This window comes from Montipora capricornis, chromosome 11 (assembly GCF_036669925.1).
Source record: "Montipora capricornis isolate CH-2021 chromosome 11, ASM3666992v2, whole genome shotgun sequence".
Taxonomy (NCBI): domain Eukaryota; kingdom Metazoa; phylum Cnidaria; class Anthozoa; order Scleractinia; family Acroporidae; genus Montipora; species Montipora capricornis.
Window position 1 is genome coordinate 38,278,304 of NC_090893.1, and position 24,000 is coordinate 38,302,303.

Below are 24,000 nucleotides of genomic sequence, written 5' to 3' on the forward strand. Positions count from 1 at the left end.
TTAACCGAAAACTTTTACAGATGGCAAGAAATGAGCATAAAGATACTCCGGTATGGACGATCGACGGTAAAGTATTTCTCAATGTTGATGGACGCGTTCGTCCATACATCCCGTCGGAAGATAAAACAAGGCTACCGCTCTACCGGCATGCCCGCTAAACGAAGTTTAGCAAATTCATTCTCATTAGTTTTATGGCATTTTGGAGCCCCAAGCCTTGGCAGTTACTTAGTTTGTAAAATATGATCCCTGTTCTGATATGTTTTTGTCATTTTTCTTGCACTCTCAGGGAAGGCATTTTGATGCACTATTTTAACGCTGGATGGAATGTACCAAATCGCATCAAGTGATTAGAATACCATTCTCGTCACCAGAGCCCTCTGTTTCTTTTGGTCACGTGGTCGGCGAAACGAAAGGATCTGGTCGCATCTAAAAGTTATTATTTATTTTTCATTGGCTGATTAAACTTGTATGCACAAAACAAATTAAAATAGCCCAATTTCGATATATTAAAAGTCAGTCCTAAACAAACGACATCATCTCGAGGCTCTGGGGAATAAATACAAATGAGTTTATTCCCCAGAGCCTCGAGATGATGCCATTTGTTTAGGACCGAATTTTAATATACTGACAGTGGGCTTTTGCAAGTACTCTGCATTACATTCTACTTCCGGCCCATACGGCGGGAAAAAAAAACGGGACGGCAAGCCCTTTTTGGCACATTTTTCAAAAAATTAGATAAAAACTTCTAAATTATAAAACACTTACTTCGATTTTGATTATTCCGAATATCACAAAAACCTCATCCAATAATTGTCTAAAATTTTCGACGTTCTCGTTGCCGTCGCTGTTGTCGTTCCTTAAGTTCTGAGTAATTAGGGCTAAACTAGATTAATAATTTATATCTAAGCTTTGATTTTAAAATGTTTAGCTTTAATTTGTCGTGAAGTTTGAAAACAGACCTAATGTTGTTTGTTGGCGAGTCAAATAGTGTTTAAAATATTGTCCCTGAACAGCTAGCGGTGTGGTGGTCAAGTGGTTAGGTGACTGGTTAACAATGAGCATTGCTAGGTTCGAGTCCTATGGCCATACACTTGGGTTGTCTTTTAAAAAATATATGACCATCTCGATAATAGGGAGCTTTAGCAACGACAACGCCGACGGCAATGAGAACGTCACCTCAAAATATACATAAATCTGCGTAGTTAATCGCTACGTGACTATTTCAACCTTTTTAATATGACAAGGGTGTGGTAGTTCCTCGAAAATGACACAGGTCAGAACGGCCCTTAATTTAGGGGAGAAACTGAAAATTTATCCTCAAGTGCTGACGTTCTTCATAAAACCTCAAATTTGGCTATTTCACGTTGTTGTTTTGCTGACGACGTTAAAGAAATGAACAAAAATAAAAACCGCACGTGCAAGGCGTGCAAAGCTATTGTTTTTGCCCACTAAATATGCAAATTTGTGACGTTGTCGTTGCTTAACTAGCTCCCTAACAGTGAATTCAAAGCAAATTAACAATTCAGGATAATCGCGAATTCAAGGGCGAGAACGGGTTGAGGCAACACGCATTGACAATTCGGGCGAGCCCCTTATTGATTTTATTATAACTAAGGCCCGTTTCAAACGTCGAACTTTTCATGTGCCGAATCTAATGCAAATGAGCGAAAACGATAGATTTTCTCATTTGCATTAGATTCGGCACATGAAAAGTTCGACGTTTGAAACGGGCCTAAGTCTCCTGGGTATTTCGTTCATTCTGGTATTCTAATTACTGTGGCCAGCTGTGATCTACTATCATAGAGGATGTAGCTTGTCGCACCTACCTAGGGATAATGTTGGGTTCTAATCTCTCATGGCGACCTCATACATGTGTATCTCAAATACTTACCAGATAGCCAGCAAGCGATTAAATTTACTCTGAGGGATTAATTTCAGAGTTCAGAGATCTGGGGCCGGTTGCTCGAAGCCTGGTTAGCGCTAACCGTTCATTACGAGGTATCAAAACCTATAGGTTTCCGTGGTATTTAACGCTGATTAGCGCTAACCATGCTTCGAGCAACCCAGGCTTGCGCTACATAAATTATACAAATCGCTCACAAGGCCATTATGGAATATGGGAACGTAATTTGGCACGGGTCTTTATATTCTTAAGCCCTGGCCAAACTATCGAGCCAAGTTAGATCCAACATGCAACATTGTTGGATGTAAATGTTGAGGTAGGGGCTAAACACCATCCAACATTGCTTGACGAAACTGATTCAAGTTCAAGTTGGCGTTAACACTGTAACGAGAATCCCTCGTAGCGTTTGTGCTGGTGGAACTGTTGGAGGACGGAAATGACCGATTCAGACGACCAGAAAGAAAAAAAAGAACGATCAAGAGAACGTGTAGAAAAAAAGTATTTTCACTGCAAGATCCGCTCTGAGGAGATGATGAGAATGAGAACGGATCAATTGCAAAAATTCTAAACGCTCTCCATAGAGAGAGATCATGATAGAGGGGGCTAAAAGTGTCCCTCAGACATGGCCTTACTTGATTCTCACTGTTTAAGGTCTCTGCTCATCAATGACCATCTTTGTCCGCTATCTTTGTTGCAAATGATGCTAGAAGACTTAAAAATGAGATAGCGATTCCTGATTCGCAAGGAGCGCGGACGTGACTTGATTCAGGACAACTTTATTGGAAGAGCGGCAAAACACTGCAACATTGTTGCGTCGAGTAGAATTGTTGGGCGTACTGTTTGATCAAAGCAAACTCTATCCAACCCTTGATCAAACAAAAAGTGTCGGACGAACATCTTCCAACATGGGCGGCCAAACAGTCCCGATAGCGTCGCACCGGTATCGCGAGGTCACGGGTTGAAACGTCGTTGAGGTCCTGAAATTTTCAGGCTTCTCTTCGCGATTGCTAAAATTGCGTCCATAACTGCGAGGATCATAGCTTTACTTGATTTCATATCCGCATTTCAGTATATGATTCATTTCATATATCATTTCGTTCATTCAGTCGAACAATGTCGGATCGAACAAAGTTGGAGCGTTGACTCCAACTTTGTTTTATACTTTGGCCAGGACTTTAGGGCGACCTTATCGAATTTGTCCAATATGAATCTAGTAAAATTGTAACAGATGCTGTGAAAGGCACAAGAGGGTTAGGCGTTTGATTCACAAATCATTACTTTATTATAAGATTGTTGATAATCTCACTCCTTCCTACCTAGTAGATCTACTGCCTACAAGAGTTTGCGAGCGAACTCAACTTTCGTCAAGGTCTGCTCTGAATTTCACTATCTTTCCAGCTCGTACAAAACATTTCAAACTATCCTTTTCTCCATCAACAACCAAAGAATGGAACAATATTAATGCTCAACTTGGGTCACGCGACAGTATAGTGACATTTAAGAGGGAGCTGTTCATTCATACACGTATGCGTTTGGACGCTTGTGCCTTGAATTATTACTCATATAGAATTGCGGTAAAAGTTTCTCCTGTCTCCTTGTGTGGACAAAGTATTGTCACTTTTTTTTCTTCATTGTGCTATATATTCTGCCCTGAGAACTAACTTGCTGGCCTCCGCTGCTCGAGAAAGTTGGTTACTTCTTTTCGGTTCTGTTAATTTGATAATAACAACAACAACTGTATTTTGAATTGCAAGAAAGTCGTAAAGGATTTATAGGGAACATATAGAATTGCGGTAAAATTTTCTCCTGTCTGCTTGTGTGGACAAAGTATTGAAGATATAAGTCACTTTTTTTCTTCATTGTGCAATAAATTCTGCCCTGAGAACTAACTTTCTGACCTCCGCTGCTCGAATTGTTCCTTCTAGATGGGATCGTCCCTCAGAGAAGGAGAAAGTTGGGTTGCTTCTTTTCGCTTCTGTTAATTTGATAGAAACAACAACTACAACAACTGTCTTTGAATTGCGAGAAAGTCGTAAAGGATTTATAGTGAATGTCGTTATTATGCAGAGGGGCATTGGCCAGTTGATCAGTAGTGTAAGCTATATTATATGTAACTTTTTTCAGTTACTTAGGGCCATAGAGCTTGCATTATGATTGGTTAAATTTAGCAAACTAATACTTTTAAAAAATAAAAAAGAACTGTCAGAAAACATTATAAAATACGGTGAGAATAGCTAGGAGGTAATGAATTTCGTCAAAAAAAGGAAAGACATCTGTCGCTTCCGAGAAGCGCATGCAGCAAGTAATTATCAAGGCAGATCCATGTTGTAGGTGCTGTGGTCCACCCTGGTCTTTTTGTAACAGATTACTTCATGTGATAATAATGGATGAACTATTGTGTTTTAAGCAAGTGGGCACGCATAGTTCATGGTTGAGTGCTTTCTTCCAACCAGGACTGTGACTTGCAAACAAGCTTGTGTTCGTCAACGTCACCTGCGAGTTGCTTGTAAATTAAGATAACACAGTTAGTCCGGTTACGGGGCGGTAATTTTTGGGATCGTCTTTTGCACGTGACTTGTGAAAAGGGGTCACCTTCACTTTTTTACCATGCTGCGAGGATCACAGTTTGTTAGATAGGCAAATTAAAGATTATGGAGTATGTGGTAGCAAGAACATCGGCTCCTTCTTTAAGTAGCCGAGATGGACTCTGGTTAACCTTCCTTACTTTTAATTATTTACGTGCCCTCCTGGTATTGATGATGAACACTATAACGATAGCGATAAGGATGATGAGTATGATGTGGTGACAGCATGATTCTGTTCGAATTCCTATCGTAGAGAACATTGTGGCGAGGAAGAGCACCACCCAATCCTCCATATACAGTGACGATTACTCTAATGGCACATCAGACAAAGCAGTTGATGGAAATCCTGACCAGGGATTTAAGAATGGACACTGCTCACGTACTTTAGAAGATGATCCAAGCTGGTGGCGAGTGGATTTGAGCAGTCCTGTCCAGGTCTTTGAAGTTCGCATCGTTATTGGGAATTCGCCCTCGTCTGACGGGTCAAATGTTACAAGGAATCAAGTCTACAATATAACATTGGGTGAGAGAAACACTTGCAGAAATCTGCTGTTGAAACATAGTGAACTGAGCCATAAACTTAAGAACAAGAGACTTTTCAAGCTTGACTCCAAGAGAATCATAAGTTAAATGTTTTGTTATTTACTGTAAAGATTTACAGATTTCAAAAGCTTTTTGTGTGCTCCAATTAAGAATTGGTTCATGGTTAGTGTGCGTATATGGAGTTGTGGAAGTTATGAGAGCACGATAGAGGCGTAAGAGTTGCTCGAAGCGATTGCCGAGGACAATTCTAGTATCTTGAGTGCGTTCCGAACTTCCCAAGTGCATCCAATCTCGTTCCCAGAGCCTCCATTACCTTTGTCCAGCGGAACGGGTGCGTGACGCTCCGGAATAATCCAAATTGGAACCAGAAAACTCTGGTTCCGGTTAAATAACTGCGTATGCGTGAGGGGAAACGGTTAGAAATCAACAAAAACGTCAGGCCACAGTTGTTCAAACTATAGATAGCACTATCCACCGGATAAATTACTACCCAGCGGATAAACACTAGCAAAACCAATTGAGTTATCCAGTGGATAGTGATTTATCCAGTGGATAGCGCTATCCAGCGTTTGAACAACTGGGGCCTGAAGTTTACCTTGCCACGAAAGCGCTTATTTTTCACTCGCGAGACAGTACACATGAGTATAAACACATCTCGTAATACACTCGAAACGTTTAAACTTCGGAGAATAAAAAATAACGGGAGCAATTTTTTCGATGGATAATTATGTGGCTAAGGGACTCATCAGAGACCCTTTGACTAACTCGTCAAACATCGCGTTTGAAGTCCCGCTAGGATCAAAATAATGGTGGCAATCTGGGAATCCTTATGTGATATAAGGCCAGATTGCCACCATCATTTGATGCAAGCGATGTTTGACGAGTTAGTTGAAAGGTCTCTGATGAGTCTCTTGGCAGAGATGAAACATACGTATGTAAGGCTAGCCGCATAATTATCCATTGGGAAATTCTTACAATTGTTCAATTTTTTTTTAATCAAAACAAATTTCAGCATCTGGTGTCACACAAGTGACAACTAGGAAATTCAGAATGCTGTATTTTCAAAAACAAAAACGTTACGGAACTAGTAAGTAGTAAAAAGATTTCTTTCTAGATTAACTTCGACCTCGTTTAGATAAAAATCCGGAAGAAAGCATAATTTTTAGTTTAGAATTTGAAAATTGCAGGGAATGAAACAGCTTTTCAACAGCCAATCAAATATGGCCTCTTTTGGATTTGACCAGAGTCTCTCTTTTCCGACCGCTGGCCAAGGGAACGATCACTCTGGGAACGAGATTAAAGTGCACCCAGCACTTAACATTTGAGTGCACAGCTAAAGACATGAACCAATTATTTTATAAAAGCCGATTAAATTCATAATTCTTATCATGGGAAATAGAAGCAAGTAAACATTTTATTGGCTGTGCCCTGGAATTAGTGTGAAAAAATGCCCATAACGTTTGATCTCCTCTCAAAAGAACTGACTATCGATAAAAACAAAGCGGAAAAAATATGTCTTCAATCTCTAAAAGAAGTGACAAGTTCTGTAAAAAAATATATTTCTTTTTGACTCAACGGCTTGCTGAGTTTGGGCGTTTCAAAACAACATTTACATTCAAAACAGCATTTAAACTGGATTGTGCAGTTGGTGAAAATAGGATAGTTTGGTGTCATGTTGTCTTGCGTGTCCAGCAAACTTAGTTTCTTGACCTCACTACGGAAAGTATCAATAGTAATTTAATAGCAAGGTGAAGCTACTTTTCAAAGCTATTAATGATGGGCACATTTTTGCATTAGCGGTAGTCCCGTGGGGAAGTAGCCAAAACGCGGGGCCGGGGTCGGGGTCGGGGTCGGGGTCGGGGTCGAGGTCGGGGTCGGGGTGTCTTTTTTTTTTCAAAAATTTTTCGTTTCAATTTTTGTAGTTATTCTCCCGTACTGTTATTTTCTAATGTTCGGCATCTTTCCTTCATGTATGTTGGAAATTAGTCAAAAAATACAAGGAACGTACGGAAGCTTCGAAGGGGACATCGTTTGCTTTTCGAAAAGAATTTCCGACTGAAAGTTAATACGTTAAACCAAGTGATTCGCGCTTCGCGCGTTAAGTTATGTCGCTTAATTGTGTTAATGTATGGAACTATATTTGCAATTTTATTTACCACAGCAAGTTTGCATGAGTTGAAAGGTGACATCTAATTAGAAATTCAGAAATATATAAATCGAAACTGCAAACGCGCAAATTACTTTGTCACTTTCCTCCGATCAAGAACGTTAAAGACAATCAATAGAAGAAATCAAACCATAAGATCGTGTAGATTAGAAGACACAAATTGTAATATATTCAAGATATCAGTTGCATTCTTCTTTTAGCCTATCGCCGGCATTCCAAAACATTAATCTACTTCCGTAATATTTTCCTTTCAGTCCACTAACCCATCGATCGAGCAGCTAGTACGAATAAAAATCTGAAAATCTACAGGATCCTCAGTGGCGTGATCTTGCCTTAAAGTAGTGCCTCGTACGTAGGTGCGAATCACCTCGAAACACTGAAGACTCGCTTAGCTCACATTTTAAAACCACATTTTAATGTTTACTTCTTAAAAAACTTCTCCGCAATGCAATTAAAACGAAACAGAACATAGCCATAATTCCACTATGGTCGTCACGCAAACGTTCTCAGTTGCTTTTTTTCGCAAAATTGTTCTAAGTGTGGTTGTGCTTTTTCTCGTAAAATTGGATTCGATCCCTTGAAGTCCGAATAGAATTGGCTAGCAAGTTCCTATGCGACTGACTATACTACAAACCGTTTGTGGTAAATCTGACAACAACATTGACAACAACACGAACAAACAAGCAAAAGGAATCTAAAAGGAACGTTGCATGACTGCGTGACGATCATCGTGGAACTGTGATTCTGTTCCTTTTTTTTTAACGAAGTGAATATTACGATGGGACTCTGTCTTGCAGTTAGCGTGTATTCCATAAACTCAAATTTTAGCAATTTGGGAAATTCTCTTAATTTCGAACAACAAACTTCGATTTTCGGAAAAACAAAAAAACAAAGTACGATTTTAAGAAAAACTAAAATGCCCCTCAAAAGCTTTCATAGCTTCCGTAGGTTCCTCATTTTTTTTGACTTATTGCCACCATAAATGACAGTCATTCGAGAATGCCGACAAAATGAAACAAAATTTTGGAAAAAAGACACCCCGACCCCGGCCCCGGCTTCGGCCCCGGCCCCGGCCCCGGCCCGGCGTTTTGGCTACTACCAGTCCCGTTGCCCATACTCGGACAGGTTACTAGTTACTAGTATTTTCCTTTTCAAACGATATGTAGGTTTGACCCAAACCAACTGTAGTCATTCCGTGGCGTTAAACTATAGATATGTGTATAGCGAATTTCACCTTCATTTCACTCGAGCTCCACGGTCCATCTTTAGGTCAATGATCGCTTTTTACTATTTGACAGCAAAATATCTATTAACTTTTATGGTTTAAATTTAACCTTTGAAAGAATCGAACTTCTTGATTAACTACGTATAAAATTTATTAAAGTGCCCCTGTGATTTAAAAAATAAATCACTTCCTCTTTTTCTTCAGATTTTAAAAGTGTGTTTGGCTAACACCTAACTGGCAAACTTTTGAGCTTTGACTTTTATCCAAAGGCCGTTTACTTTGAGTGTAAGTTTAGGATTTCACGGTCCGCCATTACTCACGTTTAAAACTGACCGATTAGACCTCAGAGGGTTGGATCCAGGCAAAAGAGACGTCAAAGGCTCACCAGCCTAAAATTTCAGTGTGTGAATGCCGCCTATTATATATGCAAAACGTGAGTTTAAAAATCTGAAAGCCCAAAAGTCCAGTGCTGCATATTAATTCTGCGGCGTACACACGCATTGTATTCTCAAACTAGTGAGCCTTTGACGTCATGTTTTCTTCGATCCAGCTCTCTCAAGATCTTAAAATTAGTAATGGCAGATCATTAAATAGGAAAATTCAAGTTAAAAGAAACACGTGTCTTTTTTAAATCAAGGCTTAAAACTTGGTCCCTAGTATCTTGAGTGCGTTCCGAACTTCCCAAGTGCATCCAATCTCGTTCCCAGAGCCTCCATTACCTTTGTCCAGCGGAACGGGTGCGTGACGCTCCGGAATAATCCAAATTGGAACCAGAAAACTCTGGTTCCGGTTAAATAACTGCGTATGCGTGAGGGGAAACGGTTAGAAATCAACAAAAACGTCAGGCCACAGTTGTTCAAACTATAGATAGCACTATCCACCGGATAAATTACTACCCAGCGGATAAACACTAGCAAAACCAATTGAGTTATCCAGTGGATAGTGATTTATCCAGTGGATAGCGCTATCCAGCGTTTGAACAACTGGGGCCTGAAGTTTACCTTGCCACGAAAGCGCTTATTTTTCACTCGCGAGACAGTACACATGAGTATAAACACATCTCGTAATACACTCGAAACGTTTAAACTTCGGAGAATAAAAAATAACGGGAGCAATTTTTTCGATGGATAATTATGTGGCTAAGGGACTCATCAGAGACCCTTTGACTAACTCGTCAAACATCGCGTTTGAAGTCCCGCTAGGATCAAAATAATGGTGGCAATCTGGGAATCCTTATGTGATATAAGGCCAGATTGCCACCATCATTTGATGCAAGCGATGTTTGACGAGTTAGTTGAAAGGTCTCTGATGAGTCTCTTGGCAGAGATGAAACATACGTATGTAAGGCTAGCCGCATAATTATCCATTGGGAAATTCTTACAATTGTTCAATTTTTTTTAATCAAAACAAATTTCAGCATCTGGTGTCACACAAGTGACAACTAGGAAATTCAGAATGCTGTATTTTCAAAAACAAAAACGTTACGGAACTAGTAAGTAGTAAAAAGATTTCTTTCTAGATTAACTTCGACCTCGTTTAGATAAAAATCCGGAAGAAAGCATAATTTTTAGTTTAGAATTTGAAAATTGCAGGGAATGAAACAGCTTTTCAACAGCCAATCAAATATGGCCTCTTTTGGATTTGACCAGAGTCTCTCTTTTCCGACCGCTGGCCAAGGGAACGATCACTCTGGGAACGAGATTAAAGTGCACCCAGCACTTAACATTTGAGTGCACAGCTAAAGACATGAACCAATTATTTTATAAAAGCCGATTAAATTCATAATTCTTATCATGGGAAATAGAAGCAAGTAAACATTTTATTGGCTGTGCCCTGGAATTAGTGTGAAAAAATGCCCATAACGTTTGATCTCCTCTCAAAAGAACTGACTATCGATAAAAACAAAGCGGAAAAAATATGTCTTCAATCTCTAAAAGAAGTGACAACTTCTGTAAAAAAATATATTTCTTTTTGACTCAACGGCTTGCTGAGTTTGGGCGTTTCAAAACAACATTTACATTCAAAACAGCATTTAAACTGGATTGTGCAGTTGGTGAAAATAGGATAGTTTGGTGTCATGTTGTCTTGCGTGTCCAGCAAACTTAGTTTCTTGACCTCACTACGGAAAGTATCAATAGTAATTTAATAGCAAGGTGAAGCTACTTTTCAAAGCTATTAATGATGGGCACATTTTTGCATTAGCGGTAGTCCCGTGGGGAAGTAGCCAAAACGCGGGGCCGGGGTCGGGGTCGGGGTCGGGGTCGGGGTCGAGGTCGGGGTCGGGGTGTCTTTTTTTTTTCAAAAATTTTTCGTTTCAATTTTTGTAGTTATTCTCCCGTACTGTTATTTTCTAATGTTCGGCATCTTTCCTTCATGTATGTTGGAAATTAGTCAAAAAATACAAGGAACGTACGGAAGCTTCGAAGGGGACATCGTTTGCTTTTCGAAAAGAATTTCCGACTGAAAGTTAATACGTTAAACCAAGTGATTCGCGCTTCGCGCGTTAAGTTATGTCGCTTAATTGTGTTAATGTATGGAACTATATTTGCAATTTTATTTACCACAGCAAGTTTGCATGAGTTGAAAGGTGACATCTAATTAGAAATTCAGAAATATATAAATCGAAACTGCAAACGCGCAAATTACTTTGTCACTTTCCTCCGATCAAGAACGTTAAAGACAATCAATAGAAGAAATCAAACCATAAGATCGTGTAGATTAGAAGACACAAATTGTAATATATTCAAGATATCAGTTGCATTCTTCTTTTAGCCTATCGCCGGCATTCCAAAACATTAATCTACTTCCGTAATATTTTCCTTTCAGTCCACTAACCCATCGATCGAGCAGCTAGTACGAATAAAAATCTGAAAATCTACAGGATCCTCAGTGGCGTGATCTTGCCTTAAAGTAGTGCCTCGTACGTAGGTGCGAATCACCTCGAAACACTGAAGACTCGCTTAGCTCACATTTTAAAACCACATTTTAATGTTTACTTCTTAAAAAACTTCTCCGCAATGCAATTAAAACGAAACAGAACATAGCCATAATTCCACTATGGTCGTCACGCAAACGTTCTCAGTTGCTTTTTTTCGCAAAATTGTTCTAAGTGTGGTTGTGCTTTTTCTCGTAAAATTGGATTCGATCCCTTGAAGTCCGAATAGAATTGGCTAGCAAGTTCCTATGCGACTGACTATACTACAAACCGTTTGTGGTAAATCTGACAACAACATTGACAACAACACGAACAAACAAGCAAAAGGAATCTAAAAGGAACGTTGCATGACTGCGTGACGATCATCGTGGAACTGTGATTCTGTTCCTTTTTTTTTAACGAAGTGAATATTACGATGGGACTCTGTCTTGCAGTTAGCGTGTATTCCATAAACTCAAATTTTAGCAATTTGGGAAATTCTCTTAATTTCGAACAACAAACTTCGATTTTCGGAAAAACAAAAAAACAAAGTACGATTTTAAGAAAAACTAAAATGCCCCTCAAAAGCTTTCATAGCTTCCGTAGGTTCCTCATTTTTTTTGACTTATTGCCACCATAAATGACAGTCATTCGAGAATGCCGACAAAATGAAACAAAATTTTGGAAAAAAGACACCCCGACCCCGGCCCCGGCTTCGGCCCCGGCCCCGGCCCCGGCCCGGCGTTTTGGCTACTACCAGTCCCGTTGCCCATACTCGGACAGGTTACTAGTTACTAGTATTTTCCTTTTCAAACGATATGTAGGTTTGACCCAAACCAACTGTAGTCATTCCGTGGCGTTAAACTATAGATATGTGTATAGCGAATTTCACCTTCATTTCACTCGAGCTCCACGGTCCATCTTTAGGTCAATGATCGCTTTTTACTATTTGACAGCAAAATATCTATTAACTTTTATGGTTTAAATTTAACCTTTGAAAGAATCGAACTTCTTGATTAACTACGTATAAAATTTATTAAAGTGCCCCTGTGATTTAAAAAATAAATCACTTCCTCTTTTTCTTCAGATTTTAAAAGTGTGTTTGGCTAACACCTAACTGGCAAACTTTTGAGCTTTGACTTTTATCCAAAGGCCGTTTACTTTGAGTGTAAGTTTAGGATTTCACGGTCCGCCATTACTCACGTTTAAAACTGACCGATTAGACCTCAGAGGGTTGGATCCAGGCAAAAGAGACGTCAAAGGCTCACCAGCCTAAAATTTCAGTGTGTGAATGCCGCCTATTATATATGCAAAACGTGAGTTTAAAAATCTGAAAGCCCAAAAGTCCAGTGCTGCATATTAATTCTGCGGCGTACACACGCATTGTATTCTCAAACTAGTGAGCCTTTGACGTCATGTTTTCTTCGATCCAGCTCTCTCAAGATCTTAAAATTAGTAATGGCAGATCATTAAATAGGAAAATTCAAGTTAAAAGAAACACGTGTCTTTTTTAAATCAAGGCTTAAAACTTGGTCCCTTAGCGTTTAGTTTACATAGTTTTAAAACCCAAAGGAGAATAAGAATTGATTTTTTGGTCACAGTGGCACTTTAAGCTTAGCCTGTACTCACTTTGACAAAGGGCTAATTTTCAAAACTTCAGCTTGCTAGTTCACCAAATTAACCCAGAAAAACAAAAATAAAGGAGCTTTTTTCACTTGAATTGCAGGCGACAGCTTCAATGTAACAAATAATCCAGTTTGTGCGCGATGGGATGGTTCATTTGACCTGGAAGCATCACTTGTGTGTTACATAAATCCGCCAAGGAGTGGCAGATATGTTGGTATACTAACAACCAGAAGGCAGTTCCTACAGCTCTGTGAGGTTGAAATCTTTTTAAAAGGTGCAGCTTCAGTGTTAAGTAAAGCTCCAGTAGAACTGGTGTACACAGCATTATCCTTTTTTATTCCCGCGTATGGCTGACACACTTCTACCCTTCATCTGGTCGATTCCGGGAAGCCTCGTACCCAACTTCCTCAGGCTTTTTGTTCAGCGGGTGAGACCCGGAGAGATAACGGACTCCATTTTCCCAGAAAACGTGTGGTTCCGGTCTTATTGTGCATGCTTAAGTTTAAACGGAAGCAGTAAACAGCAGGAAATAAATGGCGGGTTGAAAATGTTCGAGAAACAAAAACTTTAGTTTTACACACCATAAATGAAACTGGAGAAATGATCATTGGCTTCCTGTAAAATACCCTGCGAGCAGTTGTTTTTTCCTACGCCTCCCGAAAGAGAAACCACTGCAAGCAACCATTAGTTTCTTTGATTGAGCCGCCGTCCAGCGCCAAGGACTAATAAATTTAATTTGAACTGGTAAAACGAGTTATTAAACTTGTTTTGGTGCTTGCACAAGCGTTCAGCTACGTAGCTGCTACGTATGGGCGAGCCCGCTGTCTAATAATTTCATATTTTTCCACGAAATAAGACGAAACGCATCACTTGGAGTATAACGTAGTTCGCACATCCTCGATGGGAAATCTAACGGTAGCTTGCAGTGGTTTCTCTGTCGAGAAGCGTAGGAGAAACTAACTGCTCGCGGGGTAGCTGTAAAAGCGAGTGTAGATGAAACTTCTGACGCTTTCGCTTAAGTGTATTTTAGTGTTTCAGCGTGGATTCCATCGTGCAAGCAACACGATCGACAAATTTTTGTGGAAACGACACCAATGTCCTCTTCTACCACAATTTTATGTTTCCGTTATTCTGAATTGCTTCGACAAGACCTTTTTCCACGGAATTCTTCCCAAAGAGACTGATGTAATGTTTTCCCACGGTACGCTTGCAACAGTTACGGGAATCAGTTTTTAGCAGCGTGGGAAAATTCCCGTGCTATAAACGGTTGCTATTTATTAGTCCGAAACTGGTTAAGCAGCTGCTTAAGGCCGCTGTTACACGTTGAAACTTTTAGCTGAAACTTATATGCAACGGCGCTGCAAAAAAGTTTCAGCAGACTTTGCACCGTGAAACATAAAAGGACGAAACTCGTTCGGAAACGTTGAAACTGGTCTTGAAATGTTGTTTATATGGCCTTAGCCGCTTTCTGATTGGCTTACGCAGCGTAGCGTAACAAGATTGAGCGAGACCAGTTTCACGAAGTCGTGTTACAGCTAAAAGTTCCAACGTGTAACAGCGGCTGTAGACAATTCAAACCCGACGTTTAATTATATTTGTGATTTATATCTTTCTGAGGTGCTTTAAGTTAGGGGAAAACGGCGACGGTAGAAAAAACAAACAGCACTGAAACTAGTTTTAGATTTCGAATCTCCCTCCAAATTCTGGGGTTTCCGGAGTGGTACTTCGTTACATTACTTACCGACGTCCAGTCCAGAAGAAGCTCGAGGACTATTGGTCCGAGATTGGGAGCCACCAAATCACAAAATTCCACTGCGAAAATAGGTTCAAATGGCGTGCTGATCAAGATCGTGACATTTTTCACAGAAGGGTCTTTCGTGGTTGGCCATAACGTATGCCGTAATAATAAGAAGAGTATAGCATGAGCAGCTGTGATCTGTTGTAGCAAGGCCGAGTGATTGCAGTGGTAGTGGAAATTTCAGCATTCAGTGTTCATGTCCATCCCTTATTTGTGTTTGTGGTAGGTAGTATTCCTCGCTTACATACGGCTCCGTATCATTTGCGTAACATTTGTATATTGGAAATTATAGAGTTTGCATGGGAATGGGACCTTATTAAAAACGGCGGATTTGATGCAAATGAAACTGGTACCTTATTAACGTCCCCCTTTTTGTTTTGGCGGGAAGCGGTCCATACTAACGAGCAGCAGGAGTCCATAAATGGGCGTAGCACCGGAAGTGCGCTGCAAATGTCACGCAACCGGAAATAAGTCAAACATCACTCAAATGGGAAGTATGGGGGTCCGAGTGACCTACCCCGGTTCCCTCAGGAGAAACTTGCTGCACATTTATTCTAGGTGGTCTTGGACTGCTTGCCAACAATCGGATGAACTAGGACCACGTTTAGAAAGACCAATAGGAAGAAGGGCCGCGTTTAGATCATAGTTATCGAGGGACTTGTTGTGAAACCTTAAAACCTTCAAAAACGAGAACAGTGTTGTCGTATGTGACGTTGAATTGACCGCGACCCTGCACAATGTTTGTTTTTGCTTTGCACGGGTTTTCAAATTAATTGCGTATAATTTAATCAAAGGATTTGATTAGTTATCTTCTCGAAAAAATGTGTGTTTTAAATAGGGTCAAGGCCAAAAATACGGACAAAAACATGCATATGAAACTAAGGAACTTGTCGAGTTTCATAACCATCTCCATTCATTTAACTATGTTTAGATGAACCAATAAGGGAAAAGTCACGTTCGCCTAGACCATACGAAAGAGTTCTAATGAAGAGACAATTTAATGAAGCGGACATGTAATGAAATGACCCTTTTGAAAACACCTAAATGAAGGAAAAAAGGGGGTTTAACGAATGCGAAAATGTATACACTTTTCGAGCAAAATATTGAGCCTGGTCAGGCTTCAACTATAATAGCAGCGCTATTGTTTTCAATCCGATGCGATAATCATGGCCTTTGTTTACACGAGTTTACGATTTTATTTGCTTATCGCACAATTCTTTTATCAATCAATCATAGCATACGCTAACAAACTTTTATTAGAAAACGCTTGAAAAAAAGTTAGCAACAATGGTTCTAAACTTGAATTCCGAATCACTAAGGACCATTCTATATAACTCTATATTGTTTTCAAATGAGACGGGAGTATTGTGATTTTGAACGTAGTTCAAGGTTTTCTTATTTTGGATTTTGAGAATCGCTTGCGACCATTTTATTGTGAAACGGGAATATTTAGTTGGTTTCATATCGTATTTGAAAATGGTTCCCAACATTGACGTAGTGAGCAAACAATATACCTTTGAAACGCTTTATTCACAAAAAGACTGTCGAATTTCGAACGCTTGTCTTGTTTGTTTCGAAAATATCCAGACCGTTTGTTTTCGTTTTGTTGTCACTGGTCACGCGTGACTGACATCGAATACATTATTCACTGTTAACGCATGCTCGATACGAAACGTGCAGGCCGTGAGCAGAGTGTTCTTTCCTCTTCCCGACTTATCAATGAAGATCGAACAGGGTAGGAGACCGGGAGATTTGATGACCAACTAGGGTTGATGACCAACTAGGAGGCTCTCGGGAAAGCGGGAGAGTTGGCAGGTATTAATAATGGCGTAGTACTCGAGATTCGAAGGGAAAGGCAGCAGATAAGAATTTGTTTGTTGTATTTGCGAGAAATAGTTCTCCTAAAAACCAAACGCCGCATTGTAGCAGTAATAACCTTCATCCAAAAAAAAAGGTTGTTTTGAAACGATATATGTATAAAGGGCGTCAAGGTCGTGGGTTGCGGAGGTGACGTTAAGCGGTTTTCTTTCTGAAGTTTTTTGCTATAAATGCTCTGGAACTATCATCATCTTTTGTATTTTCCAGCTTGGATGTCCCGTAAACAGTCCCGTAAGTACATTCCGAGTGGGATTGGTTAGGTACTTTTGCTTCGAGAAAATTTGAGGAGGTCCCTGTACGCGTGAAGTATGCGTGGTGTCGACGGAGCTTAGTAACCGTCTGCTTTCGTCACGGACGTGACCTGGGCCCTAGTAATGTTAACTGCCAAAAATGGCGGCAGGCCGCGCTATTTGTGTATTCTTCGAGGAAAAAAATATCTCTCTGCTGATTTGGATCAGCATTATCCTGGAGAATTATGCTTCAAAGTGTGAAATGTGGCATAAATCAAGTGTGTCAAGAGCAATAGACATTGTTTTATGGCTACAAACGTAAAGAATGTGGCGACGGGAAAGTGATCCCAAAATCGGGAAGATATGTTCGCAACACAACGAGAGATAATTTGGGACCACTTTTAAGTGAAATTATACTTGGTGACATGTGTTTTGCCTTAATTTTTGGCTGGAATTTTGGGCTCTTGTCTTCCTGAGCTGATCAGTACTGTTAGTCGGTCACCGTGCTAGCGAGTTCCTGTGTAGAAGGTTTCCGTTTTAGTTAACTCACAACAGTTATTGCATCCAGTATGTGTACTGTTTGACACTTAAATTATAGTTCCTTTCCTTTCCTTTCCTAGGCTAGACACCTGGGTTTAATGATCCTTTTTGAAAGAATTTCGCGACCAAATCTGAAATGTTCACGTGGATTTCATACATATCCCTTGTCATTTTGCTTAGTTGCTCACATCAAACAGAGGCCTGCAAAAGACTTGGTGTTTATTCAGTTCCCCAGTTCCAATGGTAAGAAGCTCCGGACCAGAACATGGTAAAATATCATGACATGCTGCAGCCGTGAGATACAAACCCCTGACAAGTGCCAGTCAACTGACATCTCAAAAGTGTCCTACAAGCTTGTTGCTGTGGTGGTGCACACTGGCAACAAGCTTTTCTCTGGCCACTATGTGTGTTACATGAACAGAAATTGGTCTTACTTTGAAGATGACACTCACATCAAAAGGTGTAGTACAATTGAAGCTATCAAATTGAATGAAAAAGCCTACCTGGTGTTCTATGAGAGGGATTTTTCTGATGACCTTCTGCTGGAAGTCTCAAAGGAATAAGTTCTTTCTCAATACCAAGTGACACTGAGCAGCAGCCTGTGAGATTACAAAGCCATGAAACAATCCAAGTCCAACATGGAAGACCCCCCCCCCCCCTCCCTCTCCTTGTTCTTTTATGTGAAAGAGCTCTGGTGTGATATAAGAAATCCAACCCTGTGTAGAACAGCAAAAGATGGAGACGTATCGATAAAAAGATGGAATTTTTGAGGGTGAAATGGGCGAACTTTCAATTTAGTTTATTTCATCTTGTCTGTTAAAAATGTAATGTAAATAAGCAATATTGTCATGTAAAATGGATTGTTAGTGATATTGCAGTGTTATTAGGAACACATTGTTATAACTATTTTGTATTTTGCTCTTATGTATTGTAATTTAATTAGCGTTTTCGTATAGTAATAATTATATGAATTGTGAGTAGTGCAGGTAGAAATAGTGTAAGTATAAGTAGTGTAAGGAGTATGTACAGTGTAAGTGCAAATGTAAGTATAACGTTAGTACTGTAAGTAGTGGAAGTGTTCGTCCTGTAAATAAAATTGCACGGGAAAAAAGGAGCAGAAAAAGATTACCCAGGTCTTCAGTACACACTAATATGTGAATCAGAGAAAGAGTAAGCCAAACTGATTGCAACATACCATCCCACAACACTCCAGAACATGTGGCTGGGAAGATGGAGACCATTATAGACTTTTGTCTGGGCAAGAAGAGGAAGGTTCCTGGCTGTCCAACGTCCTTCTTATCAATGTGGAGAAAGCCACTGCAGCCGGTAAAAATTAAAGTACACAATGTACCTACTCTCAACTCATAAATGCTTTTAAGAATGGCAACACCCTCCAGAGAAAAATATCTGAAGTACAAGTTTCATCAACTCTATAAAATATTCAAGATTCAGAGGTCATTCTTGCACCATTCAACCATGGCAGGCACTGGTGCCTAGTTTTTGTGAACCTGGAAGAGAACTTTTCAGTCTATCTGGATTCTCTGTAAGATGGTGCTGGTGCAAAATTGGCATTTTCTAGAAACCATAACTTCCCAACAATGTCATGTTGTGCCTCCATCAATGGGATCATTACTTGGACCTTGAAGAACTGGAAGTATTTTGTAATTCCTTTGATCTGACATTGCACAGCAGCTCAACAGTGATGAATGTGGGGTGTTTGTAGCCACATAGGCAAGTGCATTGCCCTAGGATTGCCACTTGATTTTACTCAAGATCAAATGGTCACTTTTCGTTACTCTCTCATACTCAACATTGCATGGAATTCATTGTCTCTGTACATGTACATGTGAAATACTCTGAAAAGCATAAAAATAAAATACCTCTATTAAAGTGCAAAGCCAAATGGAAAACCTGCAACGAAGAGGAAACACCAGTGCTCTGGCAAATCAACACTAAACAAAGCTGCCACTGCCACAAAAACAATTGGTTTTCGGAAAGCCCTAAATGGAAACTTGTTAGACAATCAAGCAGCCTGCGAGCACAGCCTCTTTTTGTCTTTTTCCTTACTGAGGAGGATGCTTCAACTGACTACACAACAACTGTGTCAGGGAAAGACCCAAACATTATCCTGTTGGACAAGGACACTTCAACTTCCAAGACAGGAAGTGGATCAGAAAATGCTTCAAATAAACCCCGGTTGGACATTATGGACAACCAAGAATCGACTGATTTTATAACCCTAACCCCCTGACAACCCAAACCAAGCTACAACTTACAACCCAAAAATTCTTTCAGATAAAGCTTCAAGAAAAACTATGCTGGGCAACCAAGATTGACAAGGCATTACACAACTAATGGGGCAGGGAAATCTACACTAAAATCGGTCAGACTTAGTATTTTATTCTGTCTAACACCAGAGTATTTTACTCGTCAATGGGGAAACCGCAGGAGTCAATGGGTTAATCACTTACTGAAAACCCATCAACCCTTTGACGCCTACACTGGTCTAGACTAGGTATTTTATTCTGTTTAACACCAGAGTATTTTATTCTGTCGAACCCCAGACGATCTTACTCATCAATGGGCAAACCCAAGGAGTCAATGTCTTAATGAAAATTCTCTCAACAGACCAAGTTCAGTACACGCACAAAAAAAATATAATTATTTCAGTCTGTAACATTTATCAGACCCTTTGAGATTTTGTTGTTGAACCTGCACAATTAGAGCATACAAATGATGGCTTGCGAGAAAACTAAAATGACTCCAATTAGGTGGTGTAACCCACACTGAATCTTCAGGACGATAAATGTTCGCTTGCATGAGCAAAATAACTCCCCTCTATCAGCTGAAAAAGATAACGAAAGAAATGAGATTGCAATTGTTTTCGTTTTAGGAAATTACAGAGCCAGATTTTCAAAATTCAAATCCATAATGGCCACATTCAGTACCCGCCAAAAATGAAAGACCACTTTCCTTTAGTTGGTGTCGCAAAGCTGGGGAAAACAAAGCAAATTTTTCTCAAAAGCAGTACATCGTGGACACAAATCACCGCAAACAGAAAGGCAACAAGATGGCCACCACTTCTATCCATGCACTTGCACCCAAGCCTCCGCAAAGTCTTGAGGATCAAATGACAATTCAGTCTCGTATACCGACAAATTCTGTGGATGACAACTTAGTGTGAGCAAAGCCCACACAATAACCCTGTGTATTTCATGTACACACATCTCCCTGCTGGTGCTCTGCCACTGCAAATGTACTTGTAGGTGTGTGGATTACATCTGGGTAATCACAGCATGTCATACGGCAATGCCTTGAAAAGGTACAAAATATGTTACCTCCACATGCCTTTGGTAGCAGAGGACCAAAAACAGGTCCAGACATTTTTATGACTGATGATGACTTTGGACACCTGGAAACAAGTAATAATACTGCTCTGTACTTTCCACTTCCTACAAGCTATCTGGCGTTGGCTATATAACTCCAGCAACAACATAAATAGAGATGATCGTCAACAATTGATGGGACATTTTCAAAAACTTGTAAGAACTTCTCCAAGCAGCAGCAGAATCTGTATTACAATGCAATTGATATGGTTACCTCAAAATATCCCAATTGTTACCAAGAGTATGAAAAAAGATCTTTAAAAGGGCAGCAAGAGTGGGCTCTTTGCCATTGTAAAAATCTAATCGCCAGAGGAAATAACTCTGACAATTACACAGAATCCATGATCAACATATTTAAGAGTGTGGTTTTACAACGAATGAGGGCCTACAATTTGATTGAACTCTTCAAGTTTATCACGGAAGACCTTCAAATGAACGACAACGACAAAACAGAATACCAGTAATAGCTCATACTTATCACACAAATTCTTTCCTTGGCCACTAAACCGTTTGTTATTTTTATGAATGTGTTATTTAAAGTGGATGTGTATTTTTAAAAGGTGGTTTAATGGGTTCTTCCTTTTTTCAGGAATGAAAATCGAATTTTTATTGTCAACTGGAATTAAATAACAATTATCTGCACTCTTTTGGACATAAAGAAAAAGTTGATTTGTTTTTTTGTTTTCCTCTAAAATGTAAGTATTCAGTCTGCAGCTTTTTTTACTTGCAGGTTATACGTATTTTGTTAATTTTATTTGTAGTTCTTGCCAGTGCATTTTTGCTCTACTCTCAAGAGGTGTTAGCAGATCTGTATAATAAGCGTCGTAAATTATTACCACAAATTGCGCGTTTCAAACCATCGACTGACCATCTTGCTTGGTAGTCTATTTTTATCACATACTTGTGTAAACGAGGATGCAATTTTATTCGAAAAGAAACAATAAGAACAATAAGATTTACCCTAGTTGGCAGAGCCTCAATAACGATACAAAACAGGGCATGAATGGAACAAGAGTAACCTTTCGTTACTTTGCGTGACATAAATATTTACCAGGTTTGAAGGTGAAAAGTTCAACAACATCTTGCATATGTATGCCTCCAGAAAATGAGTTCACAATGAAACGGATAGCATTGGATAACATTATGGACTCAAACCTTGCGTAGCTCACTGAAGTGCAAGTAAGTACTGCTTTAGGTAGCTTTCTTTCGGTAGTAACCGTTCATTATGTGAAATTATGTCTTTGATACCGCACAATTGACGCACATTCAGTTTTCGTTTTTGAGCATATGTATACTGATTTGGTTTGAAATTCTTTGAAATTCTGTCATATTTTTGCTCTTCTACTAGCTTTCAAAAGGGTGCTATTGAAATGAAACGGTCCGCCAAGTCGTACATGCATTTCAGTGAAACTGGCACTGCATGCGTTTTGTAATGTAATCAATTACAAAAATAATTATCGATACCTTTCGCATTACAGTGAAGTACATTTCTTGCACCTAAAATATTAACTTGTCGTGTGAATCACGATCTCTTTTGACAGAAAACTGAACAGATTTAATATCGTATTAATTTCAGTTTTGACATCGTGATAGAAAAGACTCACTTGCATAAACCAGTATAAATTAAAATGTGTTTGAATTGAGTAATATATAGTTCACTTGCGGATATTTGCCCTCAAATACTATTTTCAGTCACTTTTAATACTTCTGACATTTTTTAAAGCTTTCCAAGCTACAAAGCCGAAAATTAGTCAGTTCGACGATTCTACATGAATAATTAGCATCAGCTTGCATTCAAATTTCGCGTCATTTAGCTCGCTCAGGTTACAAACATTTCTGATATTTTCGGAGAAAAGCGTTCCGAGTTCGAGCATAAAACTTCACACAGAAAATGAATAATAGCAATATTTAGAGAATATGAAGTAAAAAAAAATTAAGAATGAGGTACCAGGTACATTTTTATCCCGTCAAATATCACCCATTTTCCGCCGCCATGTTATGCGGTCTTTGAGGACTTTCTTTAAAGAGCTTATAAAATCACAATTTTAACATTTCCGTAAAAAGTATCGAAGTAGAAATGAACAAGAATAGTTGTTCTTAGTTTTTGTCAAGTTTGGTGCCAATTGAATTCATTTAAATACTTCACCGTTGCTTTGTTCTCGCAGCAAATTTTGGACAATTTGTCAAACAGAAAACCACACTTTAACCGCGTTTTCAAATTTTTGCAAATTTCTAAAAAAAATAAGAATCGCTGGAACTTTTAAATGTTGTTCTTGAAAATAGTTCACTAAAGGGTATCTTTGGGCAAAATATGAGCTATCCGCCAAAATGGTCGTTCACAGACGATTCTCGATTCTTACAGGCAGTCGTTCTTAAGCAAAGCCGTCTCAAAACCTATAGTTTGGAAACGCTAGATTGACTATGTCTTTTCCCTGTGGGACATGAGTAAACCGGACATAGCGACTTCCATCGAACAAGCAAATTTACATCACCCTACGATTAAATTCACGGCAGAAATATCTGCCACTGAAACTGTGTTTCTAGACACAATAGTTTACAAAGGAACGAGATGCAAGGATCAAAAAACACATGTTAAACCAAGGAAGATCTTCCAATATACGGATTTCACCTCTTTGTCAGCCACCAAGGAATAAAAGGTGAAGCCTTATGAATCCTCAAAAGACACTTTCAAGGAAAGCATTTGAAAATTTAAAATACGTTTTCGGGATAGAGGTTACCCACACAATTTGGTAGAAAAACTACTATCAGAAATCAAATTGACAAAGAGGGACTCCGTGCTTAAAGGAAATACCAAAACAAAAACAAAAGCTTTCAAAGTGTCAAACCTGAAACAAGTTTTACTCAGAAAATGTCAACCCCTACTTGGCCAAATCTTTAAAGAGCCATGGCACCTATTATTTGAAGTAAAAACTAACGGTAAAAGCGCGCGACGTTTCGACCGAACTTCGGTCATAATCAAGCCAAAAGTGAAGATCGATAAAAATGTTTGCATTAGTATAAATATAAAACAAAGAAGTGAAAGTATGTTAAGTTTGAAAATGTAAAAAAGGGGTGTAAAAAACATGCAAAAATAACATAATTCAAAACGAAAAAAACTTTCTCACAAATTGAGTCTGACTGTACATGGAGACTTGGTCTCAGTTCATTAACAACTAAAAATAAAATAAATGAGGCAGTCAAACTT

General features: G+C 39.3%; 1 protein-coding gene across 6 annotated transcripts in view; it reads left to right on the forward strand.

The window, feature by feature from the left end:
* LOC138024923 (cell adhesion molecule DSCAML1-like) overlaps positions 1 to 24,000 on the forward strand; it is a 147,073-nt gene that overhangs the window by 30,676 nt on the left and 92,397 nt on the right. For all 6 annotated transcript variants that reach the window (XM_068872123.1, XM_068872122.1, XM_068872121.1 and 3 more), the window contains 2 exons: positions 4,742 to 5,011; positions 13,064 to 13,237. In XM_068872123.1, coding sequence (XP_068728224.1) covers positions 4,742 to 5,011; positions 13,064 to 13,237 — 444 coding nt within the window. The remainder of the gene's footprint in view (positions 1 to 4,741; positions 5,012 to 13,063; positions 13,238 to 24,000) is intronic.